General features: G+C 39.2%; 1 protein-coding gene across 2 annotated transcripts; it reads right to left on the bottom strand.

The window, feature by feature from the left end:
- Positions 1-1,122: 1,122 nt before the first annotated feature.
- Positions 1,123-22,535, bottom strand: cybc1 (cytochrome b-245 chaperone 1). 2 transcript variants are annotated; one of them, XM_030122459.1, is made up of 6 exons: positions 22,392-22,535; positions 18,278-18,382; positions 18,143-18,184; positions 15,672-15,842; positions 15,452-15,596; positions 1,123-1,435 (listed from the first exon to the last, which is right to left on the bottom strand). In XM_030122459.1, exons 2-6 carry the CDS (start codon positions 18,363-18,365, stop codon positions 1,273-1,275), a joined length of 609 nt encoding a protein of 202 aa, XP_029978319.1. In that variant the 5' UTR covers positions 18,366-18,382; positions 22,392-22,535; the 3' UTR covers positions 1,123-1,272. The 2 variants fall into 2 exon arrangements, with proteins under 2 accessions (XP_029978319.1, XP_029978318.1); XM_030122458.1 differs by having other exon boundaries at positions 18,278-18,365.
- Between the last annotated feature and the right edge of the window lie 678 nt (positions 22,536-23,213).

Here is a 23,213-nt window from a genome sequence, read left to right as displayed (position 1 = left end):
TTTTTCTTTCTTATTAGTGACATTCATTGACACCTGATTAAATGCACTTTAACCCTGAGAATGCCTGAGATTCAGCCTTTGGTTTAAGAAAAGCATGTTAAAAAGACAGTACAGCAATAGGAACCAACATCTCACACATAATTCACTCTTGATGAAGCCTCGAAAGTCCTTGACGGTTTATTAAAGTTTGCACATGCACTTCTCCAGATTGCAGACTGTGTACACATAAACATACAAAAGGTGATTACCATGTGGGTGGTCTGGGAAATTTATAGGAAGAACGCATTCTGTTAAATAAACACATTTGCTAAGATCGCAAATAACGAAAGCAAATGTGCTCGCTCGCACTAAAAAATGCGTGTTCTATTGCTTTGCCTGTCACAGGTGATCAACTAAGATTGCTTGCGCAAATGTGTGTTGTGCAGCACTACTAGAACCCATCCCGTTTGGTCCTCTCAGGAGTCCGGTCCTGGCCTAATGGTGATGTGTTACTGGTGGAACTGGGCGTGGGGAGCAGGCCCATAAAGTAGGGGTCCATATGTCTCAAATTATTATTGTTTTTCTTCTGTCAATCCAAAAGTGTTGATGTTATCAGATTAGATTGGTTCTCTGCATTGCCTTTGGTTGTGTCTATGCCGCCTCCTCGCCACAACAACTGCAGCCAGTTTTCCGCGAAGCTGTGCCAGTTAAAACCTGCCTTTCAGATACGCTACATATAGACGCAAAATCAGCCACCACAATCAGTTTCAGGTTTGGTAAATCACATTGTGTGCTGAATAAATATTTGTATCTACTCCTCCCAATAATTTTGCGTGTTCTGGCAGAAACACCCATACTGCATATTCATCAAGGAAAATACGCTAAATGGGTTGCGCAAGCTGTTTTGCCCATTTGAGAGGCGCAACCCTCAGTGCGTCCTGTTAGTAGATAAGCTTCAAGGTGTTTTTGTGTGTGCAGACAAGTTTGCGCACGTTTTTACATGCACAAACCTTTAGTAAATCAGGCCCAGTGTAATGAAAACAACAAAATCATATTCATTTACATGAACTGAAAAGTTTGAGACTTTTAAATCCCTGTCATATATAAAAAATAAAGTACACTCATTAAGGTGATCCAGTTTTCGCTGCCTTAACCTTTTCTGACTTATGAAGTAATGCTGTAGGGAGGAACTAACTTCGCATGCATGTGCTAAATTAACTTATTAAATCCATAACCTCTGTAATGCATTTCAATCCACCTAAACTTACAATACAAGTGTGTGTCACACAGAGGTCAAAGTTCATCTTCATCCACTGACTCGCTGCTGTTGTCCAAAGAATCTCCTTCTTCATCCTCATCTTCTCCAAACTCTGCCTTTTCCTCCTGGTGCCTGCACCGCTGCAGCTCCTCCACACCCAGAAAGCGTTTTAGCAATGCTGCCACTGCCTCCACATCACTGACATGACAAATGGAACAACGGGTTTTTAGGTTAAGAGTAGTACGTCCAAGAAACATTGGCTCTAGTAAGAAAAAGAATACAGAGGAAAGACAAAACAAGGTATGACAAGATAAAGAAAAAAGGTGGAAGTGATGGAACATGGTAAGACAAGAGGAGATAAAGCAAGATGAAAGATAAGATTAGAATAGATAAGACTAGATATCATATAAGTGGATAAGGTAAGAGTATACAAAAGCATCTTTGAGTACTTAGAAAAGCGCTACATAAAACTGATGTATTACGCTTATTCTTATTATTATTATTAGGGCTGCACAATTTTGGCAAAAAATAAAATCCAGATGTTTTCCTCTAAAAACTCAATTTCGTATTTTGGGTTAAACGACAAAAGACAACAGAAGTCAGCATGTCATTTTCATGACCAGCCCGCAATGCAAAGCACTGCTCCATACCTCAAATCTGTGATGATATCAGGTGAATGGCCCACAGAAGTTTTATTTTTTATTTCTTTTCATTAAATCTTTATTGAATTAAGTAGAGTATACAAAAAATGTATAAAACAAGAAAAGAACATAAGTTTGCCAGGGGGACTACACTACAATACAGTGTCCAAATCAGAGCAAATACTGATGTTTTTTATAGCCTTTTTGGTTCCAGATTTATCTAACAGCTTTAAATAAAGTTCAACATCTTTCAAAAAATAAATAACATTGGGTTTTGTGTTACAGAACTTACATTTGTGAATGAAAAATTCAGCAAGTAAGAGAAATAAATGAATCATAAAAAAAGTTGTTTTTTTTTCCCTTTTTGGGGTATCTGGGCCCACAGAAGTGATATCAATGTAAGTCAGTGACAGGCATCAGTCATGCGTGTGTGCGTGGACCATGTAATATGAGTGATCCCCATGTGGTTATATTTAAATTGGGGGATCCATGCATGGAAGAGACCGACCCAGGACACGCTGGAGGGATTATATCCCCGGAGCTGGTGGATGTGTCTGGGCTCCTCTGCTGAGGCTGCTGATCCCGCGACCCGGACCCGGATCGGAAGACAGTACAGTACAGCATGCGTGCATATAGCGCTGGGGGATGGGGGGGACGTGTCCCCCCCAAGTTTTTTAGTGATCCGATCCGTCCCCCCCAGATTTATAGTGACCCGATCCGTCCCCCTCAAATTGATCAGTATACAATACACCAATTCAAGAAGGTGGAAGCCTGGAGAAGATCCATGCCGAGTTGGGAAAACAAGGTGTTCAATTATCCACATAATCCTCAGTTAATAACAATGCACAGCTGATCCATTAACATCTTGGTGCTTGGGCTGTCTTATATGCCCACGACTAATGGTGCATTCAGCTGTACTCGTAAACCAGAGTTTTGAAGTCAGAAAAGCATTGAAATCTAGCATCTACAAGCATAAACGTTGGGGTTTTTGTTTTATTACCTATTATTACTTCCGCCAGGAGGTATTATGATCGCTTTGCTTTGTGTGTGTGCGTGCGTGCGTGTTTGTTAGTTTGTTTGTTAGAACTATAACTCCAAAAGTTATGGATGGATTTTCATGAAATTTTCAGGAAATGTTGATACTGGCACAAGGAAGAAATGATTCAATTTTGGTGGTGATCTGGGGTGGGGGTGGGGTGTTTATTCCACTTATCCCACTTTGTGGATTCTGTCATCCACATTTATTTATTATTCATTATAAAATGCATTATTAATTATAAAAGGCACGACACCAACTCACATGATCTGAAACATGCTAAGTCTCTAAACAGTTTAAATTATTTCTCATTGTAAATTTACTTCTCTGAGACTTATTTCTCTTAGACTTATGGTTCATTTACATTCATTCTTTACCACTGTTTGTACTGTTTTACATAAATCTGGGATTCCTTTATACATCTGTTGCACAAACCAACCAATTCCAATATTAAATCACAGTCTCAAACATTTTACATTTTACAAATCAACGTATCAGTGACAGTCAATATATTGAAGATTTTCATAAGTCAGGCCGAGGGTTTTTGATATGAATCAGTTGTTTAAAGTCAGTGTATACTTCTGTTATCATACACATTGTTAGGCCCGAGCCCAGTAAAGCCGGCGCAGGGCTTACTGGGTCTGCAGTGGGCGCATGGGGATGAAATCACCAGTGACGCAGTCGCCTTCCGCCACTGTTGCCACTCTCACACATATTCACATTCACGGCACTGAGACCTTTCCGAAGATGTACATGACGAGCACAAATCACATATTTACACCTGCTCAGAATGAATGGGAGTCAATGGGCCACGCCCAGTCACAGTCAGTCACGTGAGTGTAAGTGCACGACACGTGACATCTGACCCCACAGACATGTGGGGGAGCTCGAGAGCTTTCAAATAAGTGGTTGCCACGGAAATGGCTATATTGTTCTTTCTCAGATTATTATTAGGCCCGAGCTGAGTAAAGCCGGCGCACGACCTATTGAGTCTGCAGTGGGCGCATGAGGAAGAAATCGCCAGTGACGCGGTCGCCTTTCGCCACTGTCACCATTCTCACACATATTCACATTCACAGCACTGAGACCTTTCCAAAGATGTACATGACATGAGCACAAATCGCATATTTACACTTGCTCAGAATGAATGGGAGTCAATGGGACACGCCCAGTCAGGGTCAGTCACGTGTCTGTAAGTGCACGACACATGACATCTGACCCCACAGACATGTGGGGGACCTCGAGAGCTTTCAAATAAGGCCAAATACGTGGTTACCATAGAAACGGCTATATTGTTCTTGCTCAGATTATTAGGCCCGAGCCGAGTAAAGCCGGCGCAGGGCCTATTGAGTCTGAAGTGGGCGCACGGGGACAAAATCTCCAGTGATGCGGTCGCCTTTCACCACTGTCGCCACTCTCACACATATTCACATTCACGGCACTGAGACCTTTCCGAAGATGTACATGACGTGCACAAATCGCATATTTACACCTGCTCAGAATGAATGGGAGTCAATGGGCCACGCCCACTCGGAATCAGTCATGTGGGTGTAAGTGCACGACACGTGACATCTGACCCCACAGACATGTGGGGGACCTTGAGGGCTTTCAAATAAGGCCAAATATGTGGTTGCCATAGAAACGGCTACATTGTTCTTGCTCAGATTATTATTATTTTTTAGGGACCGAGCCGAAAGGTAAGGCCCTCTCACACAGTGAGAGGCCTTGCCTGTAAGCAAGGCCCTATTGTTATTCGTTCATTTTTATTTTATTATTAGGGACTGAGCCGAAAGGTAAGGCCCTCTCACACAGTGAGAGGCCTTGCCTGCAAGCAAGGCCCTACTGTTTTTCGTTCGTTTTTTTTTCTTATTAGGGACCGAGCCAAAAGGTAAGGCCCTCTCACACAGTGAGAGGCCTTGCCTGCAAGCAAGGCCCTATTGTTATTCGTTCATTTTTTATTAGGGACCAAGCCGAAAGGTAAGGCCCTCTCACACAGTGAGAGGCCTTGCCTGCAAGCAAGGCCCTATTGTTATTCGTTCGTTTTTATATTATTATTAGGGACCGAGCCGAAAGGTAAGGCCCTCTCACACAGTGAGAGGCCTTGCCTGCAAGCAAGGCCCTATTGTTATTCGTTCGTTTTTAGGGACCGAGCCGAAAGGTAAGGCCCTCTCACTCAGTGAGAGGCCTTGCCTGCAAGCAAGGCCCTATTGTTTTTTGTTCGTTTTTTTTTCTTATTAGGGACCGAGCCAAAAGGTAAGGCCCTCTCACATAGTGAGAGGCCTTGCCTGCAAGCAAGGCCCTATTGTTATTCGTTTGTTATGATTAGGGACCGAGCCGAGAGGGCAGGTCCACTCACACAGTGAGTGGACTTGCCAGAAGGCAAGGCCCCTATTGTTTTTTGTTCGTTTTTTTATTATTTTTCTTTTCTGTCTGCCACTTTGAACTGGATTTTGACCCCCTAAACATGCTCCAAAACTCACCAAATTTGCCATGTATGTCAGGTCCGGCGAAAAATTTGATAAAATGCAAAAATTAACCCCGTAGGTGCCAAAATGGGCTCTCTAGCACCACCTATGTCAAAAAACACAGAAACTGTCATAGCGGCCAGCAGGAATGTCTGAGAGACATGAAACCAATGCCAAAATGTTCCTTACATCGAGCACTACAAATGATCCAGTGGGCACCAAGAGCTAACTCCAACAGGAAGTCAGCAAATTGCCTTTCAAAGTAAAACCCTCAACTTAAAACTAGTATGAGCCAGTTTGTCATATTGGCTTCTAAATAGCACCAAAAGATAGAGTGAACCCTTCTAAAAAAAACTGTGTTCACAAATTTCTAATTAATGTCTCAGTTATTTTTTTATAAGTTTGGAAAATTGTGATTTTTGGGACTAATTTTTCAATTCTGACTTTTCCCCACATGTTATATATCCATACATTCAGAAAAATCACCCCAACTCTCCCGTGCAAAAATTTTTGAGATAGGATGTACAGTTATGGATTTATAATAAATTGTTGGTTTTTTATGCTTTTTTGGCTTCAACCTGCCATTTGACCCCCTCAACATGCTCAGAAACTCACCAAATTTGTCAAATATGTCATGTCTGGTGAATACTTTCATACAATATCAAAATTAACCCCTCAGGTGCCAAAATGGACTCTGTAGCGCCACCTACGCATACAAAATTGCCCCTAGTGGCCAGTAGGAATGTCGTACAGACATGAAACCAACGCCAAAATGTTGGTCTCATCGAGCCCGAAAAATCATACACTCACACTCATGAGCTAAATCCAACAGGAAGTTGGCAATCTGCCTCTGACTGTATTCTCACACCCAAAAAATAAGAGAAATATACTCTTTTCCACCATCACTGCTTATTCAGTTCAATCTCTTATTACAAATATGATATATTAATCCACAAAGGAGACTTTCTGTTCTCCTCTAGTCCAAGAATTTTTGAGATACGATGTACGGTTATAAAATAAACACTGTTTGTTTCAAAGAATAGCTGTCTCCCTCTTTCAGGGTCTCAAGAGGTTAACGACCCTCCAAATTATTTGGCATTCCGATGCCTGAAAGCTGATTGGCTGAATCTTTTCCTGTGAAATGCATACAATGAAACCACCAGGTGGTGCTGTAAGACCATGAACAGACAGTCAGATTCCTAGGGTGACTGACAACATGACAACTGTCAAATGATCCACACAAAAACATTTGAACAATACAGAAAAATATGAAAATTACATAGGAAATATATGTATGTCCAAAATTATATATGAATAAAAGCTGAATAAAAATGAAGACATGATAAAAATGTGAATGGTACACAAACACACACACACATACATAAAAAAAACACACCCACAAACAGACACATACACACACATAAACACACACACACACACACAATAAAGTTTTACCAGAAGGCAAGGCCCCTATTGTTTTTTGTACGTTTTTTATTACTATTATTTTCCCGACGCCACTTTGAACTGGATTTTGACCTCGAATTTTTTTCTTGTGGAATGCATACAATGACAACAGCAGTTGGTGCTGTAACGACATGAATGGAATTCTCCACACAAGAACATTTTAACAATACAGAAAAAATATAAAAAATTAAATAAGTATAAATGTATATGTATGTTTTATATATATATATATATATATATATATATATATACAGTACAGGCCAAAAGTTTGGACACCTTCTCATTCTTCGCATTTTCTTTATTTTCATGACTATTTACATTGTAGATTCTCACTGAAGGCATCAAAACTATGAATGAACACATGTGGAATTATGTACTTAACAAAAAAGTGTGAAATAACTGAAAACATCTCTTATATTCTAGTTTCTTCAAAGTAGCCACCCTCTGCTCTGATGACTGCCTTGCACACCCTTGGCATTCTCTTGATGAGCATCAAGAGGTAGTCACCTGAAATGGTTTTCACTTCATAGCTGTGCCTTGTCAGGGTTACTTAGTGGAATTTCTTGCCTTATTGATGGGGTTGGGACCATCAGTTGTGTTGTGCAGAAGTCAGGTTGATGCACAGCTGACAGCCCTATTGGACAACTGTTAGAATGCATATTATGGCGAGAACCAATCAGCTAAGTAAAGACAAACGAGTGGCCATCATTACTTTAAGAAATGAAGGTCAGTCAGTCTAGAAAATTTCAAAAACTTTGAATGTGTCCCCAAGTGCAGTCGCAAAAACCATCAAGCGCTCCAACGAAACTGGCTCACATGAGGACCGCCCCAGGAAAGGAAGACCAAGAGTCACCTCTGATGCTGAAGATAAGTTCATCTGAGTCACCAGCCTCAGAAATCGCAAATTAACAGCAGCTCAGATTAGAGACCAGATGAATACCACACAGAGCTCTAGCAGCAGACACATCTCTACAACAACTGTTAAGAGGAGACTGCGTGAATCAGGCCTTCATGGTCAAATAGCTGCTAGGAAACCACTGCTCAGGAGAGGCAACAAACAGAAGAGATTTATTTGGGCCAAGAAACCCAAGGAATGGACATTAGACCAGTGGAAATCTGTGCTTTGGTCTGATGAGTCCAAATTTGAGATCTTTGGATCCAACCGCCGTGTCTTTGTGCGACGCAGAAAAGGTGAACGGATGGATGCTACATGCCTGGTTCCCACCGTGAAGCATGGAGGGGGAGGTGTGATGGTGTGGGGGTGTTTTGCTGGTGACGCTGTTGGGGATTTATTCAAGATTGAAGGCAACCTGAATCAGCATGGCTACCACAGCATCCTGAAGTGACATGCCATTCCATCTGGTTTGCGTTTAGTTGGACCATCATTTATGTTTCAACAGGACAATGACCCCAAACACACCTCCAGGCTGTGTGAGGGATATTTGACCAAGAAGGAGAGTGATGGAGTGCTGCGCCAGATGACCTGGCCTCCACAGTCACCGGACCTGAACCCAATCGAGATGGTTTGGGGTGAGCTGGACCGCAGAGTGAAGGCAAAAGGGCCAACAAGTGCTAAGCATCTCTGGGAACTTCTTCAAGACTGTTAGGAAACCATTTCAGGTGACTACCTCTTGAAGCTCATCAAGAGAATGCCAAGAGTGTGCAAAACAGTCATCAGAGCTAAGGGTGGCTACTTTGAAGAAACTAGAATATAAGATATGTTTTCAGTTATTTCACATTTTTGGTAAGTACATAATTCCACATGTGTTCATTCATAGTTTTGATGCCTTCAGTGAGAATCTACAATGTAAATAGTCATGAAAATAAAGAAAATGCAAAGAATGAGAAGGTGTGTCCAAACTTAACTTTTGGCCTGTACTGTATATATATATATATATATATATATATATATATATATATATATATATATATATATATATATATATATATATATATACACACACACATATATACAGGGTGGGGAAGCAAAATTTACAATGAACATTTAGTGTCATATCAGTACTGGACTCTTGTATGTTTTGTCTGTCTTGTGTGTCACTTCCTGTTTTATTTTGTAGTTTCCCTCATGTGTCTCGTCTGGTGTCTTTACTTCCTTTTTGTGTTCACCTTTTACCTGATTACCTTACTCCTCCCTGATTGTCTCCACCTGTGTCCAATTGTCTTCCCGCCCTCTTCTGTATTTAAACCCTGTGTTCCCCTCAGTTAGTCGCCAGTTCGTATTCCTTCCTTGTGTTGTGATTACTTACCAGCGATTCTCTGAACCTGTTCGTCTGCCTGTCTGTCCGTTCCTGACCCGGTTTGTCCTCGACTTCTGAGCCTGCCTGATCCCTTCCTGTACCTCTGCCTGATTCTGCCTCACTGGTTTTCGACTTTTGCCTGGACTCACGGTTAGTGCTTTGCTTTATCCCCATGTACCGTTGCCTGTTTTCTGGATCCTCTGTGTATGACCTGGTCTGTTCGCTGACTCTCCTCTGTTTACTCCTAGTCGGGTTACCCTCGTGTGCTCCCGACCCGGGCAGAGAGTTTCCCTTGCTGGTCTCGGATGCCGTGACGAATTCACACAGTCTGACCTGCGAAGACTCCTTAACGAAACCTTTTTGTGAACTGTTAATTTTGTCCGTGTTTAATAAACACTCATTAACTTTATTCCTGTCTGTTGGTTGTGCATTTGGGTCCAAGTCTTGTGTCCCTGGTTCTAACATTTAGTTGTTTTTTCTCAGCAGGCACGACATCAATTGTTTTGAAACCAAACATATATTGATGTCATAATCATACCTAACACTATTATCCATACCTTTTCAGAAACTTTTGCCCATATGAGTAATCAGGAAAGCAAACGTCAAAGAGTGTGTGATTTGCTGAATGCACTCGTCACACCGAAGGAGACTTCAAAAATAGTTGGAGTGTCCATAAAGACTGTTTATAATGGAAAGAAGAGAATGACTATGAGCAAAACTATTACGAGAAAGTCTGGAAGATACTATTAAAGAAGAATGGGAGAAGTTGTCACCCCAATATTTGAGGAACACTTGTGCAAGTTTCAGGAAGCGTGTGAAGGCAGTTATTGAGAAAGAAGGAGGACACATAGAATAAAAACATTTTCTATTATGTCAATTTTCTTGTGGCAAATAAATTCTCATGACTTTCAATAAACTAATTGGTCATACACTGTCTTTCGATCCCTGCCTCAAAATGTTGTAAATTTTGCTTCTCCATCTGTATACACACACACATATATATATATATATATATATATATATATATAGAGAGAGAGAGAGAGAGAGGCTGTAGTTGCAATATTTGGGACTCATTTTTCACTTTGGAGTTTTTCTCCACATGTGACATATCAACGCGTTCATGGGACTCAGCACAACACGTACATCCAAAAATTTTGGAGATACGATGTACAATTATTGATTTATAACAATTTGTTTATTTTTATACTTTTTCCACTTTAGACTGCCATTTGACCCCCTTAACATGCTCCAAAACTCACCAAATTTGCCATGTTTGTCATGGCTGCTGAACACTCTCATTCAATATCAAAATTAACCCCTTGGGTGCCAAAGTGGACTCTGTAGCGCCACCGTTGTACTAAAAAACACACAAAATCGGCCCTAGCGGCCAGTCGGAATGTCACAGAAACATGAAACAAATGCCAAAATGTTGGTCTGATTGAGCCCGACAAATCATACACTGACACTCATGAGCTAACTCCAACAGGAAGTTGGCAATCTGCCTTTGAAAGTTACTCTACGTTTCTGCAATTACTGCTTATTCATTTCAGACCTTTCACAAAAAAGCGACCTACGACCTACGGTTATGGAATTATGGCGATTTTTCGAAAACTACATTCAGTTTCACTTTTCACAATGACAAAGTCCATATAAAACTCTTCCTGGTGCACACTTGCATGTGTCTGTCTATAGTGCAGTGGTTCATGTAGCTGTCTATTGACCAAGAGGACCCTGGTTCAAGTCCCAGGCAGTCCAAATTTATTTATTTATTTATTTATTTTTAAACAGGTTTTACTGCATTATATTGTGCATATTAGAAATTTTGCACACATTCAAAAGTACATTTTTTCAAAATAAAACCCCAATTAAGAATAATACATAATGTCTATTACATAACTTCTTTTCATTTTTATGACCAAATGCACAACTGTTTGTACAATGTTTCTTCATTCAACAGTACTCTTTCTCACAGACACACATGCTCACACAATGGGGTTTTTCCAAAATAAAAGCCTTAAATGTGATAAATCATCAATTTTATGCTCAATTATTCATTCATTTTCAATTCATTTTTCATACGGACTCTTTCTCTCACATACAAAACAAATGCACATACACACAGTAAGGTTTCCAAAATAAAAGTCTCATTTAAAGGTGATGGTGGTTTCAGCAGAGGGTCGCTGGTGTTCTGTAAAGATGTAAGGAGGACGGACACTAAAAGGGTGGGAACTGGTATGGGGATGGAGAGGTGTGAGTGGAGATGAGGTGTGGACGGTCACGGGAGGCGGATCGCGGGGGAGGCGGAACGCCCGGTGCGAGGTCCCGCCCAATGCTGCTTGCAGCTTTAATTTGGCCCGAGCAGAGTAAAGCTGGCGCAGGGCCTATTGAGTCTGCAGTGGGCGCATGGGGACGAAATCACCAGTGACGCGGTTGCCTTTCGCCACTGTCGCCACTCTCACACATATTCAAATTCACGGCACTGAGACAGACATGTGGGGGAGCTCGAGAGCTTTCAAATAAGGCCAAATATGTGGTTGCCATAGAAATGGCTATATTGTTCTTGTGCTCAGATTCTTATATTTTTCTCCTGCTCTTTGAGCTCAATTTTGACCCTCTGAAAATTTACGAAAACTCACCAAATTTTGCCTAAAATTCAGAAGTGCGAGAAATTGAATTTACATATAGGTTTCGTAGAGGTCGGTAAAGAAATGTTGCGGCAGCGCCCCCTTGAAAAGTGGAAATGCATTGCGCCAATGGGAGCTTGTCCAACATAATGTTTGTCGTAGAGCCACGAAAATCGGTACACAGATTCATCATGAGGAGACAAACAAAAAATATTATTATGGCCACGCCCCAAAACCAGCCCTTAGTCGGCCATATTGGATTGAAATTTCCAAAATGCTGAGTCAGCGTTTTCGCTGACATTGTATTTTAACTATCTCCTACTAAGCCGTTTGGCCGAATGAGGTAGCAGTATATATATATGCTAGGCCTGTAACTGAACCATTTTGGTACACACCTGTTCGGTTTGGTACACAGCTGTACCAAAACAGCACAGTATGTTGAGAAAAAGAAAAAGGAATGAAAGACGTCGCTCGATGCAGCACTTAAAATTGTATGAACAGGTTTGAAAAGCAGTTGGAGCTATCATTTTACAGGCACCGAAAGACAAAGTAAAGAGAAGTAGATGGATCCACAAATCCAGGAAACCAAACCTCGATTTGTGGATCCCGTTTCATGTCAGGTAACATTAATTTATGCTGTATTTTTGGGTAAAATCATACCTTAAATTACATAGTGTTTTGGCTAACATTACTTCTTAGTAAAGCTCTTGGTTTCATGATCAGATCTTTCATGGTTTTTGTTTTCATTTTGTGATTATGAACCTTGTGCTCCTACATGATTTGTAAACTAACTTAAACTGAGGCTAACCTAGTTTTTCAAATATGGGGGTACTTAAGCACAAAGCTACGACAGCATATTAGGGCCATATGAGAAAATAAAAACGCTTGTCACTACAAGTATAAAGTCATAAAATATCAATATAAAACTTGTAATTTTATGATAATAAAGTCAAATACAAAAAGAATCACAATGTTATGAGAACAAAGTCGTAGTTATAAAAAAAACTCATAATTTCACAAAAATGTCATTTGTTTATGAGATTAAAGTCGTGATATTCCAACAATAAAGCTATAATATTACAAGAATAATGTCGTAATTTAAAAACTGTTGGGAAAAATATTATAATTTACAAGAATGGAGTCGTACCCTGCTCGTACAAAGCAGTAGCATCTGTGTTGTATAAAGTACTTGATATTAACTAGACATAAATATCCTCAATACCAGTAGCTCATTCACTGGGGTCAGCACACTGTCTGCTGTAAATGCACTTTGGATCAGCTGGTTCTCTGCCTAGTTTTGGACCCTGGATGTCAGTAATAATGAAACCATGTATATCTGTTTCAGGTAAAAATAGCGATGATCCCCTACACCCTGGATGTCAGGATACGCGATTTCTGTCCACATGTCAATGTTCACGGACCACTTGATCTTTGGTAGCTCGTACAGACCCATGTCGAGTCCAATTGTCCTTAATATAATTTCATATTTCACATTTTCCTGGTCTCGCTGTGTTTACTGCTATACTGTGTCATGTTGAGCAGGTTGGTTTTTGCCACTCAGTCTGATTTAGAGGGGCGTGGCCTGGGGGGGGGGGGGGGGGGGGGGGGGACGTATGTGCATACCCTCTATAGGAGGAAGAGCCTATGGTAGCCCGCAGGCATGCTGCCGGGAGGCACGAGAGAGATGAAATCGATTTGACAATTTCCCTTTTTTAAAAATCGTCCGAATTAAAAAATCTGATTTCGATTTAAAATTGATTAATCATGCAGCCCTAATTATTATTATTATTATTATTATTATTGTTATTATTAATAATAATAAAACAAGGTAAGAAAAGATGACAAGACTAGAAAAGTACTCAGAGTATAGACCTCCGCCAAGGCAGATCAGTCCCCCCCCAATCACCACCAAAATGTAATCATTTGTTCCTTGTGCCAGTATTAACATTTCCTGTAAATTTCATCAAAATCCTTCCATTACTTTTTCAGTTATCTTGCTAACAGACAGACAAACAAACAAAAATCTGCCCCCCGATCACCACCAAAATTTAATAATTTCTTCCCTTAATCATTTCTGCCTTGTGCCCCCCCCCGCTAACAGACAAACAAAGACAGACAGGTGGACCCTGATGAAAACATAACTTCCACTGTTCCTTGGTGGAGGTAATAAGACTGGATGAGATTTTAAATAATCAATTACACAATTAAGGGTGATAATTTATAATCTATATCTAAAAGTATCTATAAAGATTATAAGGCAAAAGAGAAGGCGCAGATGTCTGCTTAGACCCAGTTAGATAAATAAAGCTCTTTTTCTTGACACACGGTTTAATTGTGCCAAATTGTAGTCAAAACATTCCCAAATTCCTTTAACAACAGCTCATCCATATTTCCTCACACTCCCCTACCTCTGCCATTTTATCATATTGTTTATCAAATACTTACATGGATGGTAGAGGTTGCTATTATTGGTACTAACAGCTGAAGCAGTAGTATATCCACTGTTAGTACTTGTATAGCAGTGATAGCATCAACGGGTATTTGTCCTACTTATCGGTAGTTATACTAGTAACAGCAGTTCTAGTTTTTAAGTTATTGTTCAGTTAGCTGCGCATCCATATGTCTCCCCGTTTACTCCCTTCTTTCCCGCTCCCCCTCTTTCGCTTCCTCTACCCCTATGTCTGATAATCTCATTTTAAATTGCAGACTACGATCAGGTATATATCTAAAAATGAGACTTTTTCTAAGATCATGCAGAAAGTGTGTACAGGAGCTTTAAGATCCTGCTCAAATGTTTATATTCTATTTGTTGTGAAAAGAATGAATAGTGGACAGTCCCTGAATCATCCAACATCATAACATTATTTTTGTGCAATCCCAACGAAGGACCTGACAACTGCCTCTTTCAGACAGTAAAATCTGCTTTTACAATGCTTGAAATAACCATTATTTAACGAAAGAGTGTTATCAATTTAAAAAAAAAACCTACATGCATGACCTGTAGTATCACAATTCTACTTTCATAGTATACAAACAGCAAAATACCCATGTGAATATGTAAACTAAAAGAGCTTGTAGGATTCCCAAAAAATACAAACAAAAAAGAAAACCAAGAAACCAAAATAAACCTCGGCCATTTCTGCTTTTGAATAAATACCTAAAAATATTGATACAGTACTTTTTAAAACTGATACAGTATTGTCAGTATCACAGTATTGCGGAACCAATATTTCCTTACACCTCTGACTTTAACCCCAACTGGTCAGGGCAGACAACCACCCTCCAGAGCTGAGGTCTGCTTGAGATTTCTGCCTGTTAAAAGAAAGGTTTTCCTCACCGCTGTCACTAAGTGTTTACTCCTGGAGAATTCTGTTGGGCATCTGTGAATTGGCTTATCAAGAGTCTGGTTTAGACCAGCTCAAATGTGTCATAAGACAATTTTCGTTATGATGTGGCACTACAGTATATAAACAAAATTTTGTTTGATTTCTTCCAAAAACATCATATCTGGCTCCAAAAAGCCAGCATGCTGACAACCAAACCACTAACTCCTGGCTTTAAATCAGCAGTTCAGAAATCATGAGAAACACCACAGTAGATCAGTCCACTTCTTGCTTATCTGATTGGAATTTGTATCTTTACCACTAGATGTGACCAAATATCATACACTGAACAATTTTATTCTAGAATGTAAAAAAAAAATCCTCCCATTGTACATACACTTACCTACGTCCTCCCAGTGTAGCACTTTGGGTGAGGGGGTAGGAGAAACCCGTCGCCAGCCGCAGCATCAACAAATAGCCTTTCCCCAAGTAACGAACCCTCTCCTCTTGGACACAGATGTCATGAAGGTGCGTCAGGTCCAACACAACTGATAGAGGTAAAAGATTTAAGATGGGAAATTTTGCTCCAGAAAACGACAATTGTTTTCTGTTTTGCTACTGACCTTTCTCTTGGCCCTTCCTCCATAACGTAAGGACATAGGTATACAAGCTAAACGTCTTGAGCTCAATCAAGTTCTTGGTTTTGTCAAATACTGCTTCCTCCCACTCCTCCATGTTCTGCATGGCCACAAAGAGGCAGCCAGCGATGTAGAAAACCTTCCAGGGGATACTGTCTGTGTGATCCATATTACACATCATGAAAATTAAAACTAAAACTGAACTATCAGTAAAAATTATTTTTTTCTGACTGCACATAAAATGACACAAAACAAAATAAAACTTCAACAAACAATGAAACAATGCAATAATTCATTGTTATTCCTCTTTGTCTTATTATAAAGTACCTAAGATGAGGATATGGGGATATAATACGCTGTACAAGACTAACATAACTTTAACCTTTAATAAAGAATAATTTTAATAATATTTAATTACATCACATTATTTTTTCTTACCATTTCCATCTTCTAGAAATCAAGACTTACCTCATAACACCTGAAAAACTCACACATTAAAAATCAACTAAAACTAGTACATTCCATTGTTCAGACAAGACCAAAGTCATTCTCTTTGAACCACAAAAACCTAGAGAAAGTGTCAACGGTCATCTGGAATCTGTTACTCTAAAAGCTAAACATCAGGTTAGAAATCTAGGGGTAATAATGGACTTAGACCTAAACTTTAACAGCCACATTAAATCAATTACATCATCAGCCTTTTACCATCTCAAAAACATGGCCAGAATCAAAGGTTTACTGTCTAAACCAGACTTAGAGAGACTTATCCATGCATTTATCTCTAGCAGGTTAGACTACTGTAACAGCCTTCTCACTGGACACTCTAAACAAGCTGTAAGACAGCTGCAGTACATTCAGAACACTGCTACTTAGGTCCTGACTAGAACCAGGAAGTACGACCATATTAGTCATGTGCTCAGATCTCTGCACTGGCTTCCTGTGGCTCAGAGAACAGACTTTAAAACAGCTCTGCTCGTTTATAAGTCTCTCCATGGTCTAGCACCAAAGTACATCTGTGACATGTTGGTCCTATATGAACCATTTCGGACCCTGAGAACCTCAGGGACTGGTCTGCTGCTGGTGCCCAGAGTCAGGACTAAACAGGGTGAAGCTGCGTTTCAGTTCTTTGCAGCTAAACTCTGGAACAGTCTTCCTGATGACGTGAGACAGGCCTCTACTGTGACAATGTTTAAGTCCAGGCTGAAAACAGCTCTGTTCAACTGTGCATAGAACAACTGAAAGGGTTCTATCTGCACTCTTCTCTTTTACTTTGTTTTAATTGATTATTATTTATGTTTTATTGATTATGTTTTAATTGTAATTGTGGGTTTTTAACCTGTCTCTTTTCCGTTTTTGTAAAGCACTGTGAATTGCCCTGTGTGTGAATTGGGCTATACAAATAAATCTGCCTTGCCTCGTACATTCCATTGTCATTTCCTCTTATGCTGATGACACACTTTATATTCCCCTAAAGACTAGTCTATTTCCTGTTGGATATTTCTCAACTTACAGGTATAGTCAAACCATAGACATACCTGTTCGGGTTCCTTAGTGATAAATCTCATATTTAATATAATTTTGTTGCATTAATTTTTTCTTCTTTTTAAATTTCTATTTGCATAGTTTTGCCTTCTACATGTATATGCGCCTAATAACCTTGTAAAAAAAAATGTGCTATACAGATAAAGACTTCCTAGTGTTCTTCTTGTTGTTATTATTATTGTTGTTGTATTAATAAAAATAAGTGGTGCCAGGCACAACAAACCCCGCTCCTTGCATGTATTGTAGCATATGCTGGCATCAATCCAGCTGACGTCATCATGTGTATGCATGTGCTGATGTCAGCATATCAATTGCCTTTATATATGTGCCAAGTTTGAAGTAAACTGAAATGAAATGTATGCTTTTATAGATATTTCAAATTTCCCCATGGGAAATGGGAAAACAAAAATTATTGAAAAATTCATAAAAAAGTTGAACTTTGACCTACTTTTCCTAAAATGTAATCACATCTATTCTTAGTCACAGGCAATCTCTAAACCCAATTTGGTATGAATTCAAACAATACTTTTGCTGCTACAGTGTTAACAAACAAACAAAGAAACAAACTGAACCCAAAACAATACCCCTTGCCTCCCCTTCAGGGGGCAAGATAATAATAATAATAATAATAATAATGATAATAATAGTTATTATTATTATTATTGTTATTGTTATTATTATTATTATTATTATTATTATTATTATTATTATTATTATAAAACTACTTACACAATCATAAAAATAACTAAAATTGAATATGAACAAAACAAAAAATAAAGTTTTAAAAACAATAATGTTTCTGCTCCACACATAATGAAGCAAAGAGATATTAGATACAGTAAAGAAAAGCGGAAATGTAGTCTCAAAACAAACAGACAAACATGTAACAGATTGTCAAAATGCCATTTATGTACCTGAGCTATAGTAAGCAGCTGCCAAGCCAACAGAGGCTATGCCTGAAATGAAAGCAAGAGTGTATTATTTAGATGGATTACAGGGGAAAGACTAAGAAAAATATTTTGCTGAACCTTTGCATATTATGCACTTACCAACAAGCAGAGACCAGGACCGGATCCCGGGGGACCTCTTCAGGTGGAGCACGGTGGAGCTGTGCTCCTCTATAGTCATGTATCCCATCTGAACATGGAGAAAGAGTGTTAAGGAGGCATTTCATTGAACGTGCTAAACAGAGTTTCTGTGTGATCTTGAAAAAATCTCATTTTTAGATATATGCCTGATCATAGTCTGCAATTTAAAATGAGATTATCAGCACCAAAATAAGGTTATTTCCAAATGCTATTTCCAGCGTCCCTGGCTGGGTCAGACAAGACTGTAACTGCTATACAGCAGACTTATGTCACTATGACAACAACACACCGACCGGCAGAGGTTAGCAGTGAGAAGTAACCTAAATGAGTGAGGAGTAAGATCCGTCATTTTTCCTAAAGAAAGGGATTTCTCGGATTTATTTTTTTGTAACGGTGGACACTGGAACTGGACTGCCAGAAAGAAAAAAGAAAACTAAACAGGATAGTGATAGAGCACTGGCTAAAACACCGATAAACCTCTGCATTGAACGAATGGAGAGAACTAAGGGAGTTAAAAGCAATGAAAACAGACCCGGAGTTGGCCCTCTTCCTTCAACACAAGTATAGAATGGATACTAAACTGTCGTTCAGGAATAACACAATTTTAAAAGTAGAATACTGTGAATGCAGAAGACTGAAGCAGCTAGTGCTGAACTGCTAATGCAGAATGATGAAGATATTGACTGACCGAAGTCATTTATGAAAATGCTTGAACACTTTGTGGAAAAGCTAGTGAAAATGTATATTATTGGGACATGTCTTAAATGCCGGTTTGTGTGTAACACTCCAGAGCTCTGGAGTAATAGAGACAGAAGCAGGAGTCAGACTTCCAGTTAGTGGGTTTCACTTTCATTTTCACGCCAGATACTAAACTACACTACAAACTGACTTTATAAAGTTTGTTTGTTGTCTCATTTCAAACGTCACAGCACCCTACAAGTTGCTGTCTTGAAAAAAGAAATGCAGAGTTGTAGAGAGGATCCGCTCCTCATTCATTAGCTTCAAATGCACGCCTTGGCCAGAGTTATGTCCTTACAACAGTAGGTGCTAGTGCTCATGGGAAGCGGAGTCTTTGCCCCCTAAAAACACTACCGATTCCGGCCGAAGGTGTTGTTGCAATCCACTTTAAACAAATTCTCTGTTCAGGATAGGGATGTAAACAATTAATCAACTAACGATTAATTGTTGATAAGAATTTGCTCAATTAAATTATTAATTGTCGGTTAATTGCCCTTGTCCACACCTGTCCGAAGGCTGCCGGTTTGTCCGTGCTGTGGCTGGGACAGCCGGTCATGGAACCGGATCATGGCGTTGATGAGTTAGAATGTCTTTATGGACATGGTGGAGCCAAGCACTGACTGGTCGATCTGTTTGTAGGAGCAGTGCACCCCCGAATAAATACATGCACAAATGCGAGGTCAGTATTGGATCAGAACATTTTCCCTGGAGGTTGGTCTAGTCCATGATCAGTGAGAGAAGTTGAAAACATCCTCAAGCCTCCTGATCTGGCACCTCCTAGTTCCCCTATAGCAGTGGTTCTTAACCTGGGTTCGATCAAACCCTAGAGGTTCGGTGAGTCAGTCTCAGGGGTCCGGCGGAGGTCAAGACACACACTCGACTCATTAGTCGGGTGTGTGTGTCAGGCTAGGTCCGTGTATGTAAACAAACGGCTTCGGAGACTCTTTCTCTGATTGACATCCAATATACGCGGTGTATTGTTGTTGCTTATAGCACTACAACACAAAGGAACAGACTTTGCTGTGAAAATGACATGAGAGTGGCACTTGCCAAGGTGAAGCCATGCATTTCTGAACTGGTCTCTCAAAGGCAACAGCAGAAGTCACACTGATTTGCAGTAAATATTGATTATTATTGTAGCCTGATGGAAATTAGGTGATGGGTGTGTGTTAAAATGTTAAAAATGATAAATAGCATAAATACAATAAGTTCCTTATTGGAATACATAAGGTTAAAAATTAAAACCATTTCAGTGTGGTAGTAAAAAAAGGTCATGTCTTTGTGAAAAGGTATGCAATTTGTTGTGAGTTCATGCACTGTATTGGTTTTGTTCTTTGAACACAGTGATGTTAATGCACAGTTCATTTTGTGCATGAGTAAAACATATACCTGTGTCTTGAATTTGAAAAAAATCATATTTCATTTTTTAATAAAGAAGGGTTCGGTGAATGTGCATATGAAACTGGTGGGGTTCAGTATCTCCAACAAGGTTAAGAACCACTGCCCTATAGTATTATAAGTAGGACCAAAAGTGATGCATGCACACGCGCAGTTACCAACCAACACGCATGCATCCCCCAGCCAAACTGCATGCATGCGGCCGAGTACCTCCCCCACACACCGACGAAACGTACGCGTGTGCACACCCCCACCCACCCACCGGCGAAACGCACGCGCATGCACCCCCCCTTACACACCGCCACACCAACAGATGAATTCCACAGGAAAAACCGACTGTATCTAATGGTTCAAATAAATCCATCATTAAGGAATATGACATGTTTTTTTCATTAAGTATATAAAAAATATTTAGCTTTTATTCTTATCGACCATATTGAAAAAGAAATTCCGGTCTCAGGAAAACCGCCGCTTATCAATTAATCGATACGGTCAACCAACTAATGATTAATGGATTAATCGTTAATTTACATCCCTAGTTCAGGACCTTTAAATAATTCAAAAAGGCAATTTCACCCAATTCACAATATATCTTCCCAGTTATTCCTACAAATATCTGGTCTCTTATGGTGTCAGCATCACACGTGTCAGCCTGTCACCTGTCCTGTTTCCCAGCATTCCTTAGTACCACATCATTTTCCTCTTTTAACCCATAAAGACCCAGTGCTACTTTTGTGGCAGTTCCCCAGTGAATTTTTCTTTAGACCTTCCAGTGATTTATCATCATTTATTATCACATTATTCTCTGTATTTTGCGTTTTTTCAGTGACAATTATGTATAGTCCTGTATTTAATTTACTGATCATGCAGATGTTCATATAAGCTCAGATTCAAGTTAAGGGCAATCAAAATCAGATAAAACTAAAGAAAAACTGACTTTTTCAGCAAAATACTGTATATCAATAACTGAACTTAAAAACAGGTGTCTCTACCCATAGTATATAGTAAAACTTCATGGATTTTACTTGATTAATCAGTGTTGTAGAAGATGACAGTGTTTCCATGTTCACTATGGAGCCTCTGAATCTCCAAATGGGTCATATCTGATGACCATGAAAAGATGACAAACTGTGCTTTACACCAATTATTTACATGTATTGATAGGATTAGTGGATCAGAAATTATTAAACATTTTAAATCAGTAGATGATTTTGGTTGCCTGTGGCTGTTTGGGTTTTTATGGGTTAAATATGCTATGTAATTTGCACATCATTATGAGTATTTAAATCCACAAATAACAACAACAATTTCATTGTTTACTCAGGACCAAAAATTTGCCTTTTAACTGGAAAAAAAAATAGAGATTTGAAATTAATCATCATCCATCCATCCATCTTCTCTGTCTGGGTTGTCGGGGCAACAGCCTAAATAGAGAAACTCAGCCTTCCCTTTCCCTGGCCAGCTCTGGTTCCTCTGAGGGGATCCCTGGTCAACCGTTGATAAAACTCCAGAAAGAAGTCAAAATTTCATACATTCACTTGTTCAATAAAGATAGAGAAAAAAAATGCATACTCAATAAAATACAAACAGTTTATGTACAATAACACCATAACAAACATCATTTTGTATTTAGATTATGTCTAAATTTTATTTATATTATATCTGAATTTAAAAAATACATTTGTTATTTTTATCAGAATAAATACACTGCACAGTTAAATCATAACCCTTCATCCTTTTAAAGTAAAGTGCTTTTGTATTATTCTGTGTATTATCTGTCTTTATCTGGGGTCAAAGTAACTGATTTATTTCTGAAATAATACAAAATAATAATCCTACAATTGGAGCGGTGCTGTTGTACCATGTAAAGCTCACGCATACACAACCAGCATTCTAATAAAAACAATCATAGTAACATCGCATGTGATGTGTTACCTACCTTATTGTGGTTTATTCTGCTGATTTTCGTCAACCTACTTCAGCGAAGGAACTTTTGTACAAGGAAACACATGCAGCAATAAATGAGGAAGCTGCTGTTCATTTTGCACAACTGTCCTGATAAACGCTATTTCCTTCCCGCATCTTTGTGTTCTGATTGGATGAGCGCGCTTCCACTCTGCCTTCAGAACAAAAGCCTTGGATCTAGTTTGTAAACAGGGCTATCAGGTAAATGTGTATGTAAAAATGTGTAGAAATGCAACTAAAAATGTGTTCACTAAACTTACCAAATAAAATGAAAATGTAACAATTAATTATTAATCAATTTTACTTATAAAAGAACAAAAATATAGGTACAAGAAAAGACCAGGAAGTCTAACAAAATCTAGAGGAGTCTAGGTCTTGCCTTGCAGCCAGAAAAAATCCCCAAATGCAAATCTTTTTTCCAACAGGATTTGTTTTCCAGTATGAACCTGTTGACTTACACAGAGACCACCTGTTACGTGTATTTACTTATTTATTTGAAATTACCAAACCAGGATGCAAGCCCACTCACTGTCAACAAACCCACAGAATCTTACATGTTATCGGTGAATTTTGTTAACATTTCCAGGCTCGACAATCCTTTATCGTTAAAGTGAAAGAGATACTGTGAAATACTTAACTACTTAAACTTAAACTTGAGAAAGATATTTATTTTATACATATGTGGGAAGTACAATCAAATGCAGCTACATTTATTTATAAAGGTTGTCGTGCACCATATCCCGTTTTATTGTTGATTTTATAAACCCTAAATTTACTTTACTTGATACGGACGCTT

Source organism: Sphaeramia orbicularis, chromosome 19, assembly GCF_902148855.1.
Source record: "Sphaeramia orbicularis chromosome 19, fSphaOr1.1, whole genome shotgun sequence".
NCBI classification, from domain to species: Eukaryota; Metazoa; Chordata; class Actinopteri; order Kurtiformes; family Apogonidae; genus Sphaeramia; species Sphaeramia orbicularis.
Note: the sequence above shows the minus strand (reverse complement) of the source record. Positions and strands in the feature narration are given on the sequence as shown.

What these genes read in the sequence shown, in the direction of transcription:
- cybc1 (XM_030122459.1), bottom strand. Translation starts at nt 18,365, where the DNA reads ATGGGATACATGACTATAGAGGAGCACAGCTCCACCGTGCTCCACCTG. An exon ending in GTCCTGGTCTCTGCTTGTTG is followed by an intron (nt 18,185 to 18,277) that starts GTAAGTGCATAA and finishes CTTTCATTTCAG; the next exon opens with GCATAGCCTCTGTTGGCTTG. An exon ending in GCTACACTGGGAGGACGTAG is followed by an intron (nt 1,436 to 15,451) that starts GTAAGTGTATGT and finishes TTGTCATGTCAG; the next exon opens with TGATGTGGAGGCAGTGGCAG.